Source organism: Ruditapes philippinarum, unplaced genomic scaffold, assembly GCF_026571515.1.
Source record: "Ruditapes philippinarum isolate M1 unplaced genomic scaffold, ASM2657151v2 ctg4795_1_1_1_1, whole genome shotgun sequence".
Classification (NCBI taxonomy): domain Eukaryota; kingdom Metazoa; phylum Mollusca; class Bivalvia; order Venerida; family Veneridae; genus Ruditapes; species Ruditapes philippinarum.
The window spans coordinates 12352-37770 of NW_026860053.1; the positions used below are offsets into that span (position 1 = coordinate 12352).

The following is a 25419-nucleotide window of genomic DNA, read 5'->3' on the forward strand; positions in this document are numbered from 1 at the left end:
TATATTTACGAACCTGATACAATAAAATCGCTTTAAAGAGGGAAATACAACGTATTTTATTACAAATCGATCAATAAGATGAACAATTGAAAATTAAATTCTACACATTTCTGTTAACTTTATTCATCATTTACCACATGTATATGAGTTTATTTATTGATACAGTATTCTTCTAAACTGTTACCTGGGAACAACGTAAAATATCGTCTGCTGATAAGCCTCTCTTGAAGCAACAGGACGCCAGCGTTATGAATCTGCTGATGTGCGCTGATAAGCATGATAAGCCCATCTCGGGGGAACCAGCCGAATAATTTTGCCCCCGTACCGCACCTCAGTAAAACGTGCATTTCACGTAGATTGTCAGGTTTATTTTTGGGAGAAACCTGAATAATTGTTAACGTTAAAATATAGAATGTAGACACCGGTGTTAATTGAATATACAAAGTTTTGGAATTAGTAAAGATTTTGTAATAATTGTTGGAATTATATCGTCTGATATAGAGACATGAAAAATGAAGGTGAGTTTATGTCTGGTTGTTTTAAACAACATCATCAAACATGATTCCGATATCATATGTTAGTACATGTATCATATACAACACTAACATGGTTACTTTATATTGAAAATGTTTTTCAAATATATACGATTTATATTACATGCTAAAAGAAACATATGTAATGCTAGGTGTCGTTCAACAGTTAAAGAATGAATGCATTTATATATGCATTCTATTTTGCTATGGATTCCAATTTTTCGGCGGCTACTAGTGTTGTTAAAATAAATAGTACTGTAGATACACCGGAAGTAACAAGATGTAAAACTCATCCAGGGTACGGGACAAAGCTCTACCGGACAAAGACCCTCCTAATATAAAACTGGTATTCCATATATTCAAACTATATATTTTCTTGTGGTAGTTGATTTTAGTTAAAACACGAGCTAAAAATGTTACTAACATATTGTTACGTTAATTTGAGACATAGCCGTGTTAATTAAGGAGGGAAGAACTATATATCATAAAACATAGGAACGTGTCTAAAAATGACAATAGACAAAGGATGAATTATGCTAATATTTCAATTAACAAATCTTTATGACAATCATTCACTTCCTGTGAACTAAGTTATTAAACATTCGTCTAATATACATAATCAATCTTGGGTCGTATTTACACCTTTTTAATTAAAACTGTACATTATTTAATACTATGATGTACATATGTGAGAAAAGTGTGAAAACAGTAAATAATTTTTCAGTATAATTACTCTCTGGTTAGCCTAATAAGAATCATGTAACGTTTCCAAGAGGGATCATTATAATTAATGATATTTTAAATGTAACACTATAATAGTATCATATTTAATTTATGGCACTTCCTTGAAAGTATTACACTGAGACGCTATTTCACATGTATCTGAAGATGCTGCACTCTTTATGTCAGCGGGATACTAGGAAATATTTGATGTTATCATCTGCAAGTTATGCAGCTTGAGTATATCTTGATACTCTGAATACCAGCAGTAATATCATTTTGCCCAGATCAGCATGCATTAATTTTCATTCTGACCGGACAGTGTACCATATAATCATCATCCACTGAAATATCATTTGCTACTTCCAAAGCAGGTCGACACCATCATGGAATTCGACGACAGATTAAGCATCTTGTTAGTTTAACGTTTTACCTGATCTAATATAATTATGTGATGTTGTGTAAAGATAAAAACATATGTAGTGAAATGATACAGCTTGTTTCTGTATCAATGTTGATGTTTTTTTTGTAATAACTGATCTTTACGGTGGTGTTGAATCAGGCAATAAATATCAAACCTTCATCTTCACGTCTTTATATCAATCTACACCAACCTTTCTAATCTCAGAAACGAAGTTAAACCTGGTACATATAGAAATTAACATTATATAAACAAAAATTCTAGCACGATATGATATATTTAATAAAATTCATAGAATGACTTTTATTTTAGAATTGTTTCAGTATGGAAAGGCATGGCTGTCTGATATTGTTCTTTTTCAATTTATTTAACCATTTGGATAATGGTTGCATACATTGATTAAATTGTTTCATATATTGTAAAAATAAATTAATATATTGATAATTCAGTTCCATATAAAGACATCTGGTTTAATACATGGTTACTTCAGTACCATATATCGAAGATATAATGTGAAATCAACTTATATGTTGATACTTTGGTGTCATACATTGACGACTTGATTTTATATATTAAAAAATGAATTAATATATTCATAGTTCGGATTCATATAACGATATCTGGTTCCATATATGGCTACTTTGGTATCATATATAGAAGAATTGGTATCATATATTGATAAGATCAACTTATATATAGGCTAATAGCTATACCTTGGTTTCATACACTAGCGGCATGGTTTCATGTATTATACTTTGGATTTATATAATGGTTTCGGTGTTTTCAATACATATATTGTCGAGGTGATATTATCCACATGGTTAAATTAATTGAAAAAGAACAATATAAGACAGCCATGGCTTTCCATATTTCAGTGTGAACACCGATTAATTTGAACCAAAAAGCAAACAGTATTAATTATATAGATTATAGATAATACAGAATTAGTGGTTGCTGTGAAATAATGAATCTGTATCTATGTACCTACTGTATATGTCATTCAAAATGAAACATGACACAAACGCCGATTGTAACAAGCTAACAATAAGAGATAAGAGATGTATGTATGAATCAGATATGACATATAACTGTCATAGGTGTGTCAGAATTCTCCCTTACATGTGCTCCGTGTGATCATCAACTTGTCATCACCTGTTTTATATCTATCAAGAAGACAATAAAGACAATAATAGCCTTCCGATAGATAGTCGTTATTAAAATGGTATATGTATATAAATAAAACTTCAATCATCGGAAAATTGATTTTAACGTAAAGATTGACTAGATTTTAAGACATGTGTTAAATTTTTTCCATCTGAAAACAGGCTTGCACTCGCCACATGATGTGTCTGTAATAAAGATTTGGTTGCATTTTCTTTCTCATTATAGTTTATATCTATGAGTATTGCACCATTGCTCTAGATAAATATAAGTATTGAATTACCAAAATGAAATAGATAAAAAATATGTGTTTTTAGATTTTTTTTAAAGATTTTTTTTTTGTAAAACAAAACAAAAAAAAAACACAAGCAGTGATGTACAATGATTGATGACTGGTTTTGAACTGTTCTTTCATCAATGAAACTGTCACCATGACTTGACTTACATTGCCACCAGCAAATTACTAAACTATATATCATGTTATCATCATATTATTGGCTCTTAAATTGTTCCGGGGTTTTGTTGGTGTTGTTGGAGTTGTTGTAGTTCCTAAAAAGTATCAGTTTACTAAAGTGATTACAAGAAATCAATATTCCGGATATACATGAACAGTAGGTCATTTGTAAATCAAGATGTACTGGATAATCATAAGATAAAAAGTTAAGAGAAGTAGCCAATTTAAGTAATAAAATCTAAGTTATCATTATTCAAATAATTTTGTCATTGTTAACTTTGAAGAGAGACAAGTAATTCTTTATTTATAAAAAAAATAATATACGGTCGCAGAGAGGGTGCCTTCGGTTTCACACATTTTGTGTTTCATTTTATATCATTAGCAGTGGAATAGCGTTGCGATTCCTTTATGGTTAAAATATATATCTATTGTTGCTTTTAATTTTATCGCCACTAGACTTTGAATAGTAGAATGCTACATGTATTTTCTGGGACTACTATAGAAAACTTGTATAACAACATCGACAACATGTACTGCCCGTCGGTATACCCCTATACGGTGACAGACTGCTCCTTTACAACATGTACTGCCCGTCCGTATACCCCTATACGGTGACAGACTGCTCCTTTACAACATGTACTGCCCGTCCGTATACCCCTATACGGTGACAGACTGCTCCTTTACAACATGTACTGTCCGCCCGTATACCCCTATACGGTGACAGACTGCTCCTTTACAGCATGTACTGCCCGTCCGTATACCCCTATACGGTGACAGACTGCTCCTTTACAAACTGATTAACACAGGATGAGACTTAAACAACCATCATTAAAACACTATTATATTTTTTTCCAGAAATGCCAAATCACAGCAGATGGTCAAGAACTTGTGTAACAAAGACTGTCATTATAGTGGTTATTATCTTAATCAGTTTACAATACCTCGTTAATGTCGCCATCTTCCGGCACAATGATTCCATTATTTTCTTACAACTTCTGGATTCCTCTTTTGGAAAAATGTTGAACCAGACTGGAATAAATATGAAAGGACGCATGCGTGACTCTGTGACGAAAATGGAGAAACCATTAGAACCTTGTCCAATTATTCCGCCAAAACTCCGTAAGTACTGTTTTAGCTATCTTTATATATTTTACGAAGCATGACTATTTACTCATCACACACCGACCTGTGACATAAAATTGTTAATGAATGTAATCTCAAATCACCTAAAATACATTCTTATACTTTCTTCATATTATTAAATATTGATATTATGAAAATGAACAAAAACAATATATAACATGTACTGTGTATAACATTAAACATAATAATTTTATTCTCTTAAGACACTTTTATTGTTTAATGTCACACAATCTACATAAATTACAACTGCACTGTAATGACCTATACTGCGTGTAGTGTTCTGTTCTGTTTGAATTCATTTAACATTTAATTAAAACACATCAACAAATCTACACATCAACAAATATTATATACCAAGCCTGAATCATCAACATTATAAATCCTTATTTCTTGTTGTGCAAGTAATATCCTATAGGTTATATAAAGGATCTGTAATGTACATGTTTTAATATATCACATCATATACCTACTTCTGAGATTACAAAATGGTATACATAAATGCAACGTGGTTTACTTTTCAGAGGGTCATGTGAAAGTTAATGCACAAGTTGCTGCATGGGCATACATTGAGCAAGAAAATTCCATGCTGAAACGTGGTGGCCGTTACAAGCCGCCGGACTGTATAGCTAGAAACCGTGTTGCCGTGATTATTCCGTACAGAGACAGAGAAATTCATCTAAAAATATTTTTGAGGAACATGCACCCATTTTTACAAAGACAACAATTAGATTATGGCATTTTTGTTGTAGAGATGGTAAGTACATATATCAAACATTTGTTAAGTGTAATCACGATGACGAACTAGAAAATGGTGTCCTCAATGACAACCAGATATCAAGACTCAGCCCACGTTTTCTTTTCTAAAGTGTTTTTTTTTCTGAAGTATATAAAAATGCTAAAAGTTTATGTTTTACACTTATTTCTTTACTTTTATGTTTTAAAGTGTATTGTCTTGATTTTCAGGAAAAGAACATCAGATTTAACCGAGCCTTACTAATGAATGTAGGGTTTGTAGAGGCTATGAAACAATACGACTATCAATGTTTTATATTTCACGATGTGGACCTTCTACCCGAGGATGATCGGAATCTGTATACATGTCCACAATTTCCTCGACATATGTCTGTAGCTATTGATAGACTTCAGTACAAGTAAGTCTTTTCGTGATTATTTATCATTAGTATAATAGGTTTTCCATTTATAAAATAGGTTTAAACAAAATTTAATCAACCGACATAATTGAAATTATGTGACTACACATGTCTACGCTCAACAGATAAAAGATGATCGCTATATTATCTTAATGGAAATGAGTGCTATACTTTTCACTTCAACATCACCAGCGTAAAGGAACATGCAGACTTTGATATGTTGTCGTCGCTGTGTTTGATTTTTAAGATCATATAAATTATATAGAACTTATAAGTTCGTTCTTTTTCTCTTTGTTATGTATTTCCTTTTTGGTAATGAGTTTTCGTTTGGTCTTTTGTTTCTTTTGGCCGCCCGATCTATTTCGGAAATATATTTCGGTCAAATGTTTTGTTTTAGTTATGAACTTTCTTTTGGTCGTCTGCATTCTTTTAGTTATGTGTCTTCTTTTGTCATGAGTTTTACTTTTGATCGTGTGCTTATTTTGGTTATATGTCTCCATTTTGTACTTGTTTTGATAATGTATTTTCTGTTTCTAATGTTGTTTTCTGTTTTCTTACGTGCTGGCCGTGTGTTTTCATTTGGTGGTGTGTTTTACTTTTCGGGATTTTAAGATGAATATATATTCAACTTTTGTCAGTGTTGCATTAAAACGCCTTTCCGTGTATAATTTAACATACGAGCATAACGACGATATTTAATGTTATTGGTGTCTAACATAAATTTCATATGCTTGATATATTAATAATCTAATTAAGCAACACCATGATTCACTTCACATTTAAAGGCAAAGATGCCAACTTTATCTGTTTTCATCGATTTACAAAACAGTACAATTTATCACAGTGCTTTTAAATGTCGTCAAATGATTAAGCAAATTGTACACATAAATTGTTTCAGTCTGTACGTCATTTAATCATTTTATAAGGATTTATTGTAAAAAACTTATTAACACCTCCCTAGCTCATGAACACTCATACTATAATCCTACTAACTTACCTGTTTACTAACATGGTTATTGTTTTTTCTCCGGTCGGGCATTTTGACCTTGGGGTTTGCGTGTTCTATTGGGTTTGCGTGTTCTATTTTTGACCTGAGGTGTTCATTGTTGTGCTTACATCAAAACAATATATAAATGCTCAAAATAATCTAAATGATTATGTGTCTACAAAGGTACATACTTTACTCAAATACAATGTAGTACCTCTTTCTATTTTCACAAATATTTATATATTTATTGGTTCTCTAGCGCTGATGTGTTTTGTGTCTTGATTTTTTTCAGAGTGCCATATATAGCAAATGCCTATTGTGTCGCTTCGCTTTTCAGATTGCCATACACAAAACCATCTATTGTATAGTTTGACTTTTCAGATTACAATACCTGCTGATACATATTGTATTGTTTGATTTTTCAGACTGCCATATGCACAAATATTCGGAGGTGTCAGTGCCATATCGACAGAACAGTTTCGGAACATTAACGGTTTTTCTAACATTTTCTTCGGATGGGGTGGCGAGGATGATGACATGTATAGAAGGTAAATGCTGTTTTGTATTGTTTTTACTTATCATTAAGGATATTAACTGATATGTGCTTATTTGTATAAGCGTGTCATTATGTATTTTAGTATTATCTGTTTTACAAGAAAATGAAATATGAGAAATTTACATTTTAATCCACTGACAACCAGTTATATCATTTATTTAATTAAGATAAATGTCACATTTTAAGTGTTGAACGTTTACCTTGCGAACGAAGTTAAAAGCATGGTTTTATCTTGCTTTGTCGCATTTAATGGTTCTTGGTATGTATGTGAATAAAGTGTCCTTTGTAACAATGATTTTTTTGTATTTAGAATGTACAAAAGTTCTTTAAATTTACATTGTAATGCTGATAAAACAATGTAAAGGTAACTAAATACGTGATTGATTGCAACCACTTTCCATATGCGAGTTTTAAATGAATTGTATACATTGATCACATCTTGATTCAGAAATAATAGACGAGGGGTTCGAACCACATTTCCGCTTATTCATGATCATCTCGGATATAATACATATTGAAAGAATGTCCATTTACATACAAAAACACATGAACAATGTATATTCGGATCCAAAATATTGTCAACAGGTATACAATTTGTACTTTCCGTCTCTTGAAACACAAAAAATGTAAAATATATATTAATCCACTTAATTTAAATCACACAAACTATGTCAACAAATGTTATAACTCACAATTTTTTACATGTTTAAATTATGTGGCGTAGGTTAACCTTTTACCACATGAGCATAGTGTGAAAAATGGCCGTTTTCATCGAAAAGCCTCCTGTTACAAGTTCAAACTGCTATAAAACTATGAAAAATGCTTCAATACTGATGAAACTTGGCACAAATGTTGGCTGAATCATAACCTCTGTAACAGCATGCTTAATCTGAAATTTCCTGTTACCATGTCAATGGGGGGTGGGGGGGCGTCTCAAAATTGGAAAAACTCACTATTTTGCATTGTTTATGTGTTTTTTTCAATGAAAACTGATTTCAAAGTGCTGCTACTTCTCAATGCATTGAGATAGAGTAAAAGGCTGTTCAGCGTTGGTTACACGTTACCTTAAGATCGACCTGAGGCCATTTTTAACCTGTCTCGTGTCAAAATTTTCTTGGCGATGAGGGGGACTGCCGCCCCCTTCACCCCCACCCCTCTTAGTGCCCCCTTCTGGCAACCCCCTGGTGTATCATTTTAATGGATGGGGGGGGGCGCTGCGCCGAAAAAGTGATCATTTTTTAACAAGATTTCTCAAACGTAAAAACAATGTTAAGGGGACTAAATATGGCATTTTTTCATTGTTTGAGGCCTCAAAAAAGGGAGGGGTGGCAAAAAGTCGTCAAAACACGTCTATATGAGGAAAAAGGTTAAACCCGTTCTGTAGTTGGTTTGGATGCCATTATCAAAAGTTTGACAGAAATTGACGAGAAGTTTGAAACGAATGGCTAATATATGGCTTTTGCTGTCATACCTGTAAAATAAAAAGGTGTTCCGACGACAGATCCTTATGTAACATATTTATGTTGTTTCTCTTTCAGAATTTTGTACAGTAATCTCACTGTGATAAGATACTCACCGGAAGTAGCTCGATACAAAATGCTAATACATGTCAAGGAAAACGGGAATTCAGACAGGTACTTATCGGACATATGCATATCATGCTTGAAATTTGTATTTTTTAAAATAATATTCAACAATACATGCTGTGAAGAAATGTTATAAATTCGATCATTCTATGAATGTAGATATTTAGAATTTAAAGTAAACATGTTCCTTCTTCATCTAAAATGAAACTATGCTCGTGAGCACTAATGTGGTTCTCGGTGTATCCATAGTTTTATATCTTTTTAGGGGCCATTGATGTGCTAGTTGTTTGTACAAGTACTTTCAGGTCAATCCTCAAGGTGTAGATATCAAGTAAAGCATCACAGAAATATGTCCGTCGACCGAATTGTGTAAACGTTAACCTGTCTATAGATGTAATGGCTTCCCTACTGGGCTACAAATATTTACACTAATAATGACGACTAAATATTTCAGAATAACAAAAAGATCGCACATACAAATTTAGTTATTTAGTCATGTTGTGAGGTAAATTAAGCTTTCATCGAGATAAAACTTATTTGGAGGTTTTTTTCCTTTTTTTTCAGATTTATGCTTTTAAGAACAGTTAAAGCAAGACAGAAAACAGATGGAATAACAAGCCTTAAATACAAGGTTGAGAAAATGGAGCTTACATCTTTATATACGTGGATACTTGTTAGTGTCAACGAGACAGAGATAATTGACGCTGAACCAATTCATAAGTTGGCAGCAAAACATTTGCGACGAGGAAAACTTTTGCCAAACCCAAATCCTGTCCAAGGGAAAGTCGCTCAAGGCAAGATGAATTCACAAGTAAATAGCGGTAAACTAAGCAAGGCAATACAACCTGAAATTATAAAACCAGTTCAAAAAGTTAATGTAGCACAGAATGATGATAAAAACAAGGAGATTAAGCAAGGAAACTTAGTTCAAAGTGAGAGTAAAAATCAGGGACTCCAAGGAAAAGAGGTTAAATCTAATGTTGAAAAGACAAGTAATACAAAAAGTGCTGCTAAAGTAAATCTAGCGATGAAAAACACTGTGAAAAACACTGTAAATGAAAAGAACAAGGACAAACCAAAAGACCCTACAAAAAATATGCAAGTGAAAACTGATGCAAAAGCAGCTTCGGTACCAAAATTAAAACCTAATGAACCAAAAATAAAACTGATAGCTGGGTTAGCGAGACGTAAAAGCATCAAATTTGTCAGCTGGATTCCAAATGACTTCAAAGGAATTTTGCCAACAAATCTTACCAAATTTGAACCATTACCACATATTGTACCTCCACATGTAAATAAGAAAAAGGCTTTACTTGACAGATTGGCAAAAAGCAAAAATCTGCAGAATCAAGTTATTATAAATAGATCTTCAACAAATATAGTTAACAGTGTAGACAGTAGGAAAAGTGTTCACGAAGGAAATGATGTCAATGCAAAGAACTTACCTCTGAAAACAGACGCTGAAGTTCGCAATGGTGGGAACAAACAATTACCAATTAATGCGAATAAAGAGAGTTTTCAAACTATAGTTAACGCAGAAAATAGCACAAATATAAATATTGTAGGTAAACAAATAGATAAAATGAAAGCATTGAGATAACAGGATAACCAGATAGTTATGATAGAACACTTTACTGTAGATCTCATAAAATTACAATGAACTCCACATATGACCAGCAAACAAGTTCACGTGATAGTGAACAGTGTTCGGCATAGTGGGGCGGGTACAGTTCCGGTCAAGGTGACCTTGTGATAATGGTTACACGCGTGACCTATAGAATTATTTATCATTTTAAGTAAGCGGACACTTTTTCTTGCCAATTCTAAAATGTACCTGATGACTGGCTCTGAAATTGTGGCGCAGTTAAGTTTATTTATTTCCTCTGTCAGTCAGATCATTTGTATCAATATTTATTCATCGATCAGAATCTTATTTCAGCATAATCGTGTCATATTTAATTTATAATTATGTACAGTGATTGGCCATAAGTAAGTCATCAAAATAACCGTCTTAACGTTTACCAATCTTAGCTCTTTACCATAAATTAAACATAACAATCTTACCTTAATTATAATTAAGTTCTTCTTCTTTGGTCCTCGCTTTGACTTGACGTATTAGGTATATGCTGTTTTGTAAGACCATACAAAAAGTCTTTTAAGTCTGCCCTAAACTTTATTGAACATTTTGGCCGACCATGTTTTGCTTTATGCAAAGCCATACATTTTCAATAACGTTTATATCTGAAGGCCAAGTCATTAATGGAGTATTTTTTTTACATTTTCCATTTGTTGTCCCGCAAATTGTGCAGCGTATTATTTTCTCGTTGTATTGTTGTTGTTGTAGTTTGAGGAATTCTCTCAGGGCTATAAGATTTACTGACTTAAAGTCATTGATTTTTAAAATCTATAAGATATAAAAAATCGTCGTAACCTTCCTGAGTTTATTTTAATAATGCTATTTTGCCGACTTTGGGAAACGACGAGCTTATAAAAGTTTTGTGTGTCATAAGACATCTAAAGAGGTTACCAATGAAAAATTTCGACAATACATAAAATGTTTTAAATTGACCAATCAGACTGAAACATGTATATAACAATCTGTTTACAATTTGTTTCTCAGACTTATGTAACATGCAGACTAATTTAAGTAACACCTTTGTTGTTTTAAAACATTTAGTCGACATTTATTTGTCTGTATAATTCGTACATACTGTGTCCACATCTGTATATTAAAAACACAATGATTCATTCAATAACAGTATCTGATGCAAACATTTGAGAATACTTTTTAATGTTTTATAACAATAATTCAAATTGAATAATATTTAAACAATAAATAAAGACATTTATAATATCAATAATTCCATAATATTATCTATATTTTCACGACAGAACATTACCTGTACTCACAGGTATTTTTGCTTTTCGAACACCCTGATAATTCTACTAAGTTCACCTCTTTGGGTAATTCTACCTCAAAGGCATTCAATGTTCTTTGTCCATGTGTATTTTGGTCACTGGTTCAAAAACAACAGCATAATTCAATCTCTGTAGTTCCCTATGTACTGAACACACCGACGAAAATAGAGTCATCATGATGAATGAGATCAGCAGTATTTTTTCCCAAACTCCACATCTTCTACATGGCACTGTCTCTTCCTTCCCATGGTAATAGCATCGTTAGCTTGATAATCCCTATGTCTATAGCGATATTGTCTTCCCATATGGTCACTCTGTCCTAACGTTTCCGAATTTCTCTCCTCTACTGTTGTTGTAAGTTTGGCCATAACGACCGCCAATACTTCCACAGCGCTTTCGATGGCTGTGGGTTGTGGTATTTTGTCCATAGCGTTAACAGAAATGACTGGAGCAATGATCATTATGGATGCAATATTGTAAAGACCTGATCAAAGTTTTTTAGAATTATGCGTACTCACAGCCGATCCAATGTTCCTGTCCTTACCAGACAATTCAATGTGTACTGCGATTGCATCGTCCAGTCTGTTTTTCTATAGCAGTAATGCATTTTCCAGCCTAAAATTGAATTTTTCAATATTTCCATTGCTTCATTGTTTCAGAAGAAATATGTTTAAGACTACTGTATCGGTTTGCTGAACTTATATTTTTTCTGTCAATCCTACTTTTAGTCCTCCAAATGTAGTAGGTGGACTCACTAATGATACAATCCACAGGCGGGAATGTCTTTCCAAATACCAAAATAAAGTGGCAAACGCCTGATCATCTTTATTACCTGTGCACGCTTGATACTGTTCAAATCTTTTGAGGTATATCTCTATATCTTCCGCCCCGTCTCTTCTGAAAGACTCAAACTTAAAAGCCGTATGCGAACTCATAACTGTCTCTTCTATCACTGTGCCTTCTTCGGTTTCTGGAAGAGTTGACCTCAGATTGTAGTTGGATGGTTTGCTATTTAGTGGTATATGCCCTCGCTCTGCTTGTGAAATCCTACATCTTCTAGATTCATGTATATAACAATCTGTTTACAATTTACCACTCGTTTCTCAGACTTATGTGACATGCAGTCTAATCTAAGTGACAAGCTTATTTTTTCAAAACATTTAGTCGACAATTATTTGTCTGTAGAATTCGTACATACTGTGTAAAAAAGTAGGATTGATTATTAAAAAACACAATGATTCATTCAATTACAATATCTGATGCAAACATTTGAGAATACTTTTTTATATTTTATAACAATAATTTAAATTGAATAATATTTCAATAATGAATAAATATATTTATAATATCAATAATTTCCATAATATTATCTATATTTTCACGGCAGAACACACTGATTAGATTGTCTTTTTATGAGTGCACTGGGGCATTATCCTTCGCGGGACAAATATCCATACAGGAAAACGTTTAGAAACAACTTGCCACAGATAAGTGCCTTTAAATACAATTATATCATTTGCTGAGTCAAAATCCTTTTAATAACTTCTAAGGTTTCAACAGCCTGATAAGCAAGACACATCCAAAACATGACAGAATCTCAACCGGTTCCATGTTGCCACACCAAACTTCATTCGCCTTTCTCCAATCATTTACTCTCCTGACTATCAAGTTTTCCTGTATTTCATCTTATACCAAAATGCAGTTTATGTTCACACCATGAAATGCGTCTTTTTCTTTAGGTGATAAGAGTCTTTCTAACTTTCCTCTTTTTACCTTTATACATATTTAAACAACGACTCACAGTTCTGACAGATATTTGGACAACTCTCGTCAGCTCTCTTCTTGCTTTTAGGTTAAATTGTCTCAGGCTTCCAAGTTCTTTGAGCAAATTCGGTACTTTCCATTGATATTAACCGTTTAGGAACCTTACTTTTCCCAGATTGACACAATTGGCATTTTTTCTTCTACTTACACATTTTCCAAAAAAAAATTAAAATCTTTTCAATCAGGTGTCATTTTTTCCCTCTGAGAATACCCCCCCCCCCCAAATAAATCACTAAATTATAAATAAATAAATAAATAAATAATAGATCTTAATAAATAAAATAGCAAAAAATACAAATAAAAAAATATTATAAATAGATAATAAAAAGAAAAAAAATAGTTTAATAGTCTGTTACAAATACTTGTAAATTACATGAATATACAAAAACAAATGATTATTGCAAAGGGGTCGATTGATTTTAACAACATTCGCTATAGCCCTACCCAAAATGTAAAATTGTTAGCTCATATCCTATTTATCAATTTTAGTCATTGTTCCGGTGTCTTTATGAAACAAGTATAACTGAATGTTGGTAAAGAGGAAAATGATACGAGAAATATATTTGGTAGTTTAGCAAGACATACCCGCATAAAAAAGTGAACTACTATAATAAATAAAAGGCTTAGTTTCAACATTTTTATAACATTACTAGAATTATAAAATGATTTATTTCGAGTACAATCCCTTGGCTTGCGGCTATTTTGATGACTTACTTATAATCATCCATTCATATACATTAATATTTTTATGTTACATCAATGTGATACTTGAGCTTCATAAAGCGTATACATAACAAAGAAAGTTTGTCACATTGTTTCTCTCAGTCATACATGCATAGATGTCGGTATAAATTTATATAAAATAATATTAGAACTTTGCCTTGTATTTGTTTAGTACAAAAACGTTGTTGTTGATCTGAGAAATACTCGTACTGCTGTTGTCCACGGATTATACCTCTGAAACTATTGGTCAGGTCTTGGCATTCTTGTGACCCTTACTGCAAGTTGCCACCAACTGCTCTCTCTTCTAGGCGATCACAGGGCCTTTGAATAGTTACAGCTTTTATTGAACCGTCACTAAACTTGAATTGTAGCATCGTTTTGTGATCGCTCAAATTAGATAAAAACAGAAATACATTTTTACGGAAATTTGTGATAAGTGATAAGTTTACCACACACATGTTAGGTAGCTACCTGAGATTGTCCTGTGTCACTAGAACTTGGTAAGGATGATACACCTCAAGTGCCTTCTTTTAACTACCCAGTGGATAATCTTAAACCATTTCAAGACTGTACTTTGCCGTAGACTCCAAAAGGGGTTAAATAGGGGGGGGGGGATATCAGCAACCTCATTTAAAAGCCATTTATTTTTGAGAGAGAGAGAAAAGCAAATGCCATACAGAAAACATGCATTTTCACATTCCTCTGCAGTTATTGTGACCCCACCAACGATAAGTACGGCACGGCGTGCATATATTATTTTGACATAATGTCTTATGTGTTATTTAAACAAAAACATCGCGTGAAGTTAGACTAAATGAAACAGTTTAGGTGCGTCTATCCTTTTTAATGTAAACATTTCTTGCTGTTCGCATATTAAATCTCAAAAAACGCAAACGCTTTAGTGGTTATATATGCTGGAAAAGCTATATTTTGTATTTTCCATGACAAATACAGGTTAAAACTACATAGGATCAGTTATATATATATATGTGTGAAAAATTGTTTTTCTGCTATATAATTTTATGATTGTCTAATTAAACTTTGTATATCAAATAACCGATGTCAACAATTATATTTAGAATACCCTTATCAAACTGGAATAGCGTCAATATTAGAATTGATTAAACGTGTTAAATAAAAACAAATAAACATGCACCAGAGGCTCGCATAAATAATGTTATTCAGTAAATAAAGTATTCAGTAGAGTTGAATGGGAAAAGTGCAGTGCATGTTCAGATATGTATTTGAAAAGATTTCGTTTTATGTGTTACTATAAGTGATCTTAAATAAAATTTGATAAAACATTATATTGTGAAAATTCAGCGCAAGATAGAGATGTAAATATAAAGTTAGTGAATGGAATATGTTTAATCTTACGTAAATACCAGATAACAGGCGAAAATGCATATATCGCTTGTCGTTGACTGTAAGATAAAGGCTATCATCAAGGTCACTATATTATAAAGAGTTTCATATATTGTGGGCTTAATCTGAGTGACCTATATAATATGACTGTATGTTAAAAGAGGAAACCATGGATTATTTATCAAGTTTGCATTCTATTTACGCTAGAATTTAAGGCTTTATTTTATTGCTTAAGAACGATTGTGACAGTGTTCATATACCATTACAAGGACATATAACACACTCAAACTTAGACAGGCCTTACTTCAGTGTATTTTTCTGCTTTTTATGTAGCTGACTTCCTTTTGAGTAAGCTCTAAGGTTTGCATTTCTTCTTCTTTACCTAAAACTATGCAAATTTTCTTTTTAAAGGTTTTTTTGGAGAAAATTTGAAGTCTGTAGAAAACGATTACCGTTTTGTGGAATCTCATGGAATTTTGTATTGTAGCCGAAAATAAAATGAAAAACATAAACAAAAAAAGTAGAAAAAAATGTGGCAAACAAGTGAACATGAATTTAAACCAATATATAATGGACTGTTAAATTAACTAATCGATTATAAAATCACAATGAGAAGTCGATTTAGAAAAATACTCTTTGTTGTGTTGACCTGTGGGCTGACAATACTTATTTTGAAATACATGTATATGATACACTTAGATAAAAGGACATTTAGAAATAATTTGTCAGACACTAAGTTGGACGATAAATGGAGACATTTTACAACAGCGTCAAAAACTGTACAACGTCAAATGAAATGCACAAGACGAACTAAAGACAAAGGTAAAATAATTTAAATAAGCTCAAATGAAACTATTTATGTCATGTTGTGTCATATCGTATCATATAATATTGCCAAACGATACAAATCTTAAATATATTTACCCTCTTTGTTTAAAGCAATATACCCATGTTTTAATACCACAGAGTCATAAAGCAATTAATCTTTGTTTGGCAATAGTCTTTGAGTTGGTTATCCAAAATGATAAGCGGTTAAAGACCGAGAATAATACAAAATGTATATTTATTAACTTGGTACAACACACACTCACTCACGCACGCACACACACACTCACGCACACACGCACGCACGCACACACACACACACACACATACATTATGCTTAATGAAACGTTGACTCTCATTATTTATTTAAATAAAAGCTCGAAATGAAATAATGTTAAATAAAAACAGAAACTATCATGTATACTACACCGTTAATATCAATGTAGAAAAAATTATATTAAACCTCTCTCATTTAATGTGAGTAATTCAAATAAAAGCACTCAATTAAAACTTGTACAACCCTTATATCACTGGGCTACTATACATATTGACTGAATATATTTGCCAAGTTTCTGCACTGTAAAAATGTATACTTTCAGCAAAACTTCTGAATATGACCTCACTCTTGGCAAGCATGAATCGTACTGATGACCAGCTAGATAATCTAAAGCCTGGTGGACGATATACGCCATTAACATGTGAAGCAAGACACCGTGTAGCCATCATAGTCCCGTATAGAGACAGAGAAACCCATTTGAAAGTATTTCTCAAGTACATACACCCCTTTTTACAGCAGCAGCAACTTGAATATGGGATCTTTGTCGTAGAACCGGTATGAATATTAATCTAGGTCTTGATGACAGCTGGTTTACATTATGTCATTTCATTATTTAAGTCTCATGAATACGCGAAGGTTGTTATATCTCATGTCAAACATTTCATATAAAACTCAATCAATCAATTGTATACAAAGAAGTGACCTGTACATTAAGAACGACCTTCTCTATTATGTATTATGTTCAGATCCAAAGTGTTTAATTTAAGATTGTGATTCCTGCCATTTCTACATATACAAAGATTCAGGCAAAATAATCATATTCACATCAGATTTGTCGTAACTAGAATTAGATAATTACTATATGTATGTCCAAAGTGTACATAATAGATTTCTATTAATTCTATCTTAAAAAGGCACACAATAAACTGAATCTTGGATGATCCTTTCTTGCGTTTCCTGTATTTGCTGCGCATGCGTCCTTTCTGTAATGACATCTGTTATTGAAACATATACTATTTGTAACTTAACATATTTGAAATTTCACAAATTTTGTTTTGAAAATATGACCTTTTAGAAAATGATTATATATATAAATATTTGTGTTTAAAAGAAAATCATCATGCATATTTATTCATTTTTTTTTTTTTTTGTAAATGAATTTTATCATTTTTCATTTTATACACTAGTTGACATTGTGAATCCATTGTAATCACCACTTTCGTATATTCGTATTGAACTAGAAAGAAAATATTACAACGATATTACTATTGTGATTACAGATAGCCAGTGTAAAATTTAACCGTGCTTTATTGATGAACATTGGGTTCGTAGAAGTCAACAAACTGCATTACTACGACTGTTTTATTTTTCATGACGTGGATCTTTTACCGGAAAGTGACATCACAAATTATACATGCCAACAAAGTCCGTTACATATGTCATCTGCTATAGACACAAAAAAATACAGGTCAGATGTGATTTCATATTTTTGTAATATAAACAATCTTTTCGAGAACATTTTTTTTTGGCATTTTACGGTTCTTTATTTTTATTTATTTATGCTTCTGTGAGAGTATATCCGGTTTGCCAGTGTCACTCATCCAAACGCTCGTATCATTTTATAGACACCCTTTAGCAATAAACAGAAATCAATGTTTAACAAATTTATTTCAGATTGCCTTACCGCACTTATTTTGGTGGAGTGTGCGCATTTAAAAAAGAACATTTCGAGGCAATAAATGGTTTTTCAAACTTATATTTTGACTGGGGTGGTGAAGATGACGATCTTCATGAAAGGTAAACTACATGTTCGCTTTCTGCATTGTTACACTGTCGTGAATATAAAAGTTTTTTGTAATTAGATCTATACGAAAGTTAAGGTGACAACGGAGTCAATTATCACTGAAAATACCTAAAATGAGATTTTTTGCTTAGTAGATTTATCAACCATTTCTGAACACATTCGTGATTTAATTTTTGGAAGCAGTTAGTCCAAAAAATGTGTTTTTAAATGGTACCTGTACCATTTTTATCTGCTATTCGCGTAACCTGTCAATTATCGATAACGCTCCGCCCCCTGTTGAGGCATCAATGAGGGAAATCGGTAGTTCCATATATCCGTGAATTACCGGTCCATACTGGTCCATACTACTCGTAATTCATGTATCGTACAAATACCGTACATCTTTTATGAATATCGTCTACCTTTTATTTAGCATTTTTTATAAAATAAGAAATTGTCGGCCAATGTACGTAACATAATGTATGAAACATAAATAATTAAGCATAGCGGCAAATCGCACGACCACGGGGTTGATTAAAAATATGGTTGCTAAAATATCCATAATGTGTGAAAATAATTTGTCTGTCCCGTTAATCTGATAGATATTACATTGAGTTTATGGACTTTTGAACGGATTCAATGGCTTGCTTTACATTCAACCTCGTTTTCTAACAATGTCAAGTAAAACAACAACAAAAACAGACAACATTTTTTATGTGAACGCCTATATGACTTGTGGTAATTTAAGGTGTCCCTGACAAATTTCTAAACCATTTTAGATTGTTTAAGGATGATTATTTCTCTATGAATCAATAAAAAAAGATATTAATATATATTATCAGTGAATGCTTTGAATAAATTGTTCGCCAGTAAATCGAACACAGTACTAATAAACCTGGGACAAAGTATGGAATTATTGTATATCCCAGTAGAAACTGGATCTCTATGCCGTGCGTAAATGATTTTCATGATAATAGAAGTCAAGAAGGTCAGATCATAATGATCGAGTGATACCTTTTATTTCTATTAAAATATGTCAAGCATTTATATCAATTTGGAGGAAAAAAATATATAATATCCCGTTCTAATTTGTACATCTACCATGGACTTTAATTGACCGTCAGAAGCTCAGTTTTTTGTTATTTTAATTTATATTTTAACGGAAATTCATACACGAATTGAAAGACAGAGTGACACTGGTATAATATAATAATAATGCTGATGATAATAATAATAAACTTCAAACGTGAAACAATTAAATACCCCGCTAGCGGTGCGCAAATACGTTCCATTTCCCCCCACCGAGTGCCTCAAATTTTACCGAAAGTCACGTGACATGTGCGACCGATACCAGACGGACAGTAAATCACGTTAAGATTTGAAGAAATTTCTGTTATAAACTGATATTAATCAGCAACTTTTTAATTGGTCAGATGACACTGGGTCATAAAATGTTGTTAGAGTATGTTACCGCAACTTGTGACCCTCTCTGGTGCGATATTTGTGTATTATGCAATTATTTAGCGTGAAACGTAGGGGTCCGAGAGAGAACAGCCGATTTATGACACTTCGTTTGATGCGGGTCGGACTAACTTTGAATCGGCATAACTTTTTTAATAATCAAGCAATTAACATGCGGTTTAAAGCACATGAAAGGGAATTCATTTACGGAGGGAACCGTGTCAGGGATTTTTGTTTGCTCAATCAGCGACTTAATTATCTTTAATTACGTAATATGTATGGTGAAAAAAGTCGCATAAAATGTTTGACGTTACGTAATATTTTTTTGAGAAAAGATAGAAAAAATTTGAGACACGGTTCCCCAGATATTATAAGTATGTTTATTTTCCAAAAGTTTGATGACAAAAAAAATAAAAAATGACTTTGATATGACGATTCAAATTTTTAGGATTTTTATTAAAAATCAATCATTTACAAAGGCATTTTTTTCAAATATGTTATTTTTTATGATGATCAACGACATTTAATGCACAAAGATTAAATAAATAATAATTATTACTAAAATAAGTTGGTTTAAATGACATTTATGTGAGTACCACGGAAAGTGTCTGTTGTCACCTTAAAAAAGCGGAACAATTTAAGAAATACTGGTCACTTTGTTTTGTACCTTGTCTTACTAAACTGTTGTGTCTTAACTGTCTTTGGTATGCAACTTAAAATTTGTTACTTTAAATATTTGTGGGCTTAATTCTAAACTTTATTTACAGGAATATGATGATATGTGTTTGTTAGAAACTAAGTTAGATGTATTGAAAGTATTGTACTGTCAGTACAATTTCTGAAAGACCATATAAGTACTAAATTTTGTTAAAAAAATCTGGAGGTATTGGAGTTCCACTAAAAAAAGATAGTTCATTATAGAATCAAATACAGCCACTTGAGAGTCACTCATCTTTCACCAGAGAATGGTCGATATAAAATGTTAGGACACGAACAGGCAAAACAGAACCCAGATAAGTATGAAATTCTTTTACGTACTTACGTACATGTAATCGGAAAATAATTTACACACCTGGTATAAATTTTCCCGCCAAAAATCTATATATAACCATATAACGGTCACACATATCTCCATTGAAATATATCTTTCAAACATTTTAATACCATGTAACGTTTTCAAATATTTCCGCTTGTATAAAAACATTTTCAAATCTAAGCTGCATTGTTAATAAAAAAAAAATGTTAAAAAACAACAATTTTTCACCAAATTTCTGTGTTAGGGCATGTGTTAACATGCAAAATCTAGTTTTTGTGTAATTCCAATGTTTTTCATCATTTTTTTGTTAACCTTTTCCCTTATATAAGCGTGTTTCGACGGGCTTTTGCCCCCCCCCCCTTTTTGAGGCCTCAAACAGTGAAAAAATGCCCTATTCAGGCCCCAAACACTGTTTTCCTTTGAGAAATGTTTCCCCCTCATCGCCAAGAAAATTTTGGACAGTTTTCCATCTACACCCCGTACACATCCGTGCTAGACTCTGTACACAAGGCAAGGCCGTTTTTCGCAATTTTTTTTAAAAGCAGCACAAGTTGAAGGGTGAGAACTCAAATATAAGTAGAGGGATGGCTATAGTTTGTATTAACGGCGGAATTCGATACAGCAAATGCGTTTTGGGCTGGTTTTAGTGGTACATATCAACATCGTTTGCAAATGTCAACTAATACGCTATAATTCATCACCAATCTAACAAAAAGTATTCAATTTGCAGACAAAAGCAAATATTGCTCTAAAACAAGAAACATTTAGCTTCACAAAATTGTTTAGTTTGGAAAAATCAATGAAGTTATGATGAAGAAATAAGTTAAAACATTACCTTGGGTGTACTCGGTGTGTAGCTTTCTACTTTCGTTTTCGCGGTGTTTTTAGGGGCTATATCCGGTGGACGCTGTACAACAGTGATGTGACAGGCTAAAAATGGCCTCAGGTCGATCTTAGGGTAACTAGTAACCGACGTTGAAAAGCCTTTTACTCTATCTCAATTCATTGAGAAGTTGCAGCTTTTGATGGAAAAAAACAATGCAAAATAGTGATTTTTGGCAATTTTGAGACGTCCCCCCGTTGCCATGGTAACAGGAATTTACCATTGAGCATGCTGTTACAGAGGCTATGGTGTAGTCAACATTTGTGCCAAGTTTCATTAGTATTGAAACATTTTTCATAGCTTCATAGCAGTTTGAACTTCCCAGCCAACATTATATATCGGCCCGACATCAAACCGACATGGTTTTCTATGACGGCCCGATGTCGGCTTTAACCTCGGCTGCAAATAGGAATGATGTTGGTCCGACATCGGCAGCACAATATCGGGCCGATTTCTTAACGATATAGGCCCGATATTTCTTGCCGACATCGGGCCTACATCAAAACAATAGCGGTGCGATGCCAGCCAACAGTAGATATATCGACCAGGTATTATTCTTATGCTAGCATGTTGATGACATCTCCTGCAAACACACAAAATAAAAGATAATTATTTTACAAAATATAAGATAATAAAGGCGAATATTTAACTTTAATCACTACAATGATAATTCATGTCGCGAAATCATGTGTCAAATATTTTCAAACATAATTTTACATTTAAAAAAGAGACAAACAGATAAATTGTATTTTTCCAATAATTTTAAGTGTAAAAATCAAATTATTAACAGCGTTTACACATTTGTTGAATCATCATTACATTAAAAAAAACATGCTTTTCATCACCTTCCTTTGTTAGCTTTTCTTTTGGCGCTTAATCTGTTAATTGTAGGACTGCAGTGAATATTTGCAAGCTTTTCATTTAAAATATAATAAACGAGTGATTTTTATGTAGTCAAAACATAAATATTGAATTTAATTACAAACCACATATCATTTCCAAACTCAACTATGATTATTTAAGAAATTAATATCAAAATGTACAATTATTTTCTGCATGATAATCAATTTAACAGAAAACGCAATGTCGTACCGACGTCAATCCGATATACAAAATAGTTGCATTGATAGGTCATGTAGGCCCGACGCAGACCCGATGTATCTTTTTTGATGTAACACGAAATGTGGTTAGTGTGGTTCTAGTAATTGAAATCATACACAGGACAATTTATTCACATTATTAAGTAAACAATGCCATTGCATTTAGAATTTTTCATAATACTCAATATGTCGGTACTGCAGCGGCCTGACGTCGGCCAATAGTCGGCATATTTTGCCGACATACCGACATTAATCCTATATCGGCCCGATATGGTCATGCTGGCTGGGTTGTTACAGGAGGCTTTTCAATGAAAACGGCCATTTTTCGCAATATGCTCAGGGGTAAAAGGTTAAACAAGTTCTTACTATCTGACTAAACAGTACTGGTGCCCTTCGCCTTGAAGCGAATGCATCTGGGATTAGTGGCCGTCTAGTTTAGATATGTTGATGTGTACATTGTTTATGTAAATGTTTATTGTTTATGGTACATCACAATAGTACATAATTTTGAATAATTTTACTACTGCTCTTGAACCATTTTTTTGCTGAAATTTTTAAATGGACATTATCAGACACAATTTTTATATAATACTTTATATGACTTATTATATTTTAGTTACAACATGTTGATCAGATTTAAAGTTGCGGCGATTTTTGTAGAAGGGGTATGAGAGGTGGCTGAGTGTAATGATTTTTCAACAAGAGACACTTATTTTTTACATTGATCATTTCATTTATTTCAGGATACTATTGTTCAAGTCAATGAAGCAGCGACAACATTCTGATGGACTGAATAGTTTAAAATACAATGTGATTCATCAACAACTTAAACGCTTGTATACATTGATTTTAGTCAACATTAATGAGACGCTAATTCTAGAAAGTGAGCCAATTCACAAACAAGCTTTAAGTCCGAAGGTTTTTGACGTATCAAGGAGTTATACTTTACGGAGAAAACCTAGTAATTATTCTATGAGAAGAAATTCTATTAACTTTTTCAAAAATAGGGAGCAACGAAATCATTCTATTTACACTAGAAAACAAAATAACTAGTATCACTTTATGTGGAGATCCACCTATCATCACATGAAAATGTAAAAACTAATATGGTAAAAATAAAACAAACCGGTTATTTGGCGAGCTGATATACTTCGAAATAACAGAGCCCCCATAGCACGATAGCCTATCACGTGATTTTTGCTATCGCGGACACACCAAAATGTGAAGGTTTATTTTCATAAGTTTCCATAAGTTTCATCAAATTGTCACAACAGTTTTGTTGTTGCTGATGTAATAACGTAACCAATAGATCGTTGTGCGCACAACGTCAAGTAAGAAACTTGTCTCCTTTGTTCAAGTTTCAGCGCTAAATCTGTCAAGATTGACTGTAATGGACAATAATTAAATGACTACTGTATACTGTTAGAATTGTAACAGAGATGTAGATAATCTATGTCTCTGATTGTAATGATATGTCGATTTTATTGTATTGTGATCGATCACAGACAATTTAAGTACTGCATTTTGTACTGTTTCAAGGTTTAATTTGAATTTAGTTGAAAATTCCACGTTATATTACTTTATTATTATCATCATTATTATTAATTATTTTTTTTAGATATGATTATTTTGCTAGTCATAATTAATTCAGCGAAGGCTGGCAAATGATTGCCTGACTTTTGCGGACACATTGCGAAATATGAATAAACCAACTTGAACATACTACATTGTTATTATCTTTGGGGTAAATCTTACCTTTTTCTTCAAATGTCATTTGTGGCACCAGTTCCAAGCCGTACAGTTTAAAGGAGTTTTAAGAATTGGCTGCAAATGCCAAGCATTATGCCTTCCGTTCTCTTTCTATAATTATGTTAACCATAAAAACATTGTGTTGTTGACCTGCAGAGAACCTACCATATCATCCGAATCAGCGTACGCATTAATTTTGTTAAAAGTTTCGTACAATAGGTCTTACTTTTATAGAGTTGCTGCAGCACATATTAATCATTATGTCTACGGTAGACTACATATCCAATTCAATTAATTAATTGATTCATTTGTATGGATAAAAATATCCAAAAAGACACGAAATCAGCGGCTCAATTATTTTGAGTTATATTTGGGACGATTTATATTTTTAAACCGGTAAAATGTAAACTATAATACTTGACGATTCAGCAAATGATACCTAGAACAGATAATTTTATTTTGCTATGCATTTTCATTGAAGGTTTTGACATTATGGTCCAGTTGAAGGATAGCTGCAGGCCATTGACTCACTTCTATATAATTCTTCACAGATAATTTGAGGTTAACTTACATATGACAGTATTTGTTATTTGGGGTCATTTATCGCACATACATGTATTCTTCGCTGAGGTTGTATTTGTGGCTCATACTCATGTCAATCAAATCCATTTTGATTAGTTGTTCTTTACACGAAAAACACATACATTTGTTGAATAAGCATAAAAAGGCTTTCTTAGTTTCAAAAATAATTATCAATATAC

At 32.6% G+C, this 25419-nt stretch overlaps 2 protein-coding genes across 3 annotated transcripts; both read left to right on the forward strand.

The window, feature by feature from the left end:
• The first annotated feature begins 339 nt into the window (after positions 1 to 339).
• LOC132758734 (uncharacterized) lies at positions 340 to 12535 on the forward strand. 2 transcript variants are annotated; one of them, XM_060750434.1, is made up of 7 exons: positions 340 to 518; positions 4145 to 4408; positions 4954 to 5186; positions 5396 to 5583; positions 6997 to 7119; positions 8666 to 8761; positions 9278 to 12535. In XM_060750434.1, the coding sequence occupies exons 1-7, from the start codon at positions 506 to 508 to the stop codon at positions 10311 to 10313; spliced, it is 1953 nt and encodes a 650-aa protein (XP_060606417.1). In that variant the 5' UTR covers positions 340 to 505; the 3' UTR covers positions 10314 to 12535. The 2 variants fall into 2 exon arrangements, with proteins under 2 accessions (XP_060606417.1, XP_060606418.1); XM_060750435.1 differs by lacking the exon at positions 340 to 518 and adding an exon at positions 3355 to 3446.
• Positions 12536 to 15238: 2703 nt separating this feature from the next.
• LOC132758736 (beta-1,4-galactosyltransferase 4-like) lies at positions 15239 to 24632 on the forward strand. Its single transcript, XM_060750436.1, has 6 exons — positions 15239 to 16366; positions 16969 to 17201; positions 17927 to 18114; positions 18321 to 18443; positions 20812 to 20907; positions 23653 to 24632. Exons 1-6 carry the CDS (start codon positions 16153 to 16155, stop codon positions 23960 to 23962), a joined length of 1164 nt encoding a protein of 387 aa, XP_060606419.1. The 5' UTR covers positions 15239 to 16152; the 3' UTR covers positions 23963 to 24632.
• Positions 24633 to 25419: the final 787 nt, after the last annotated feature.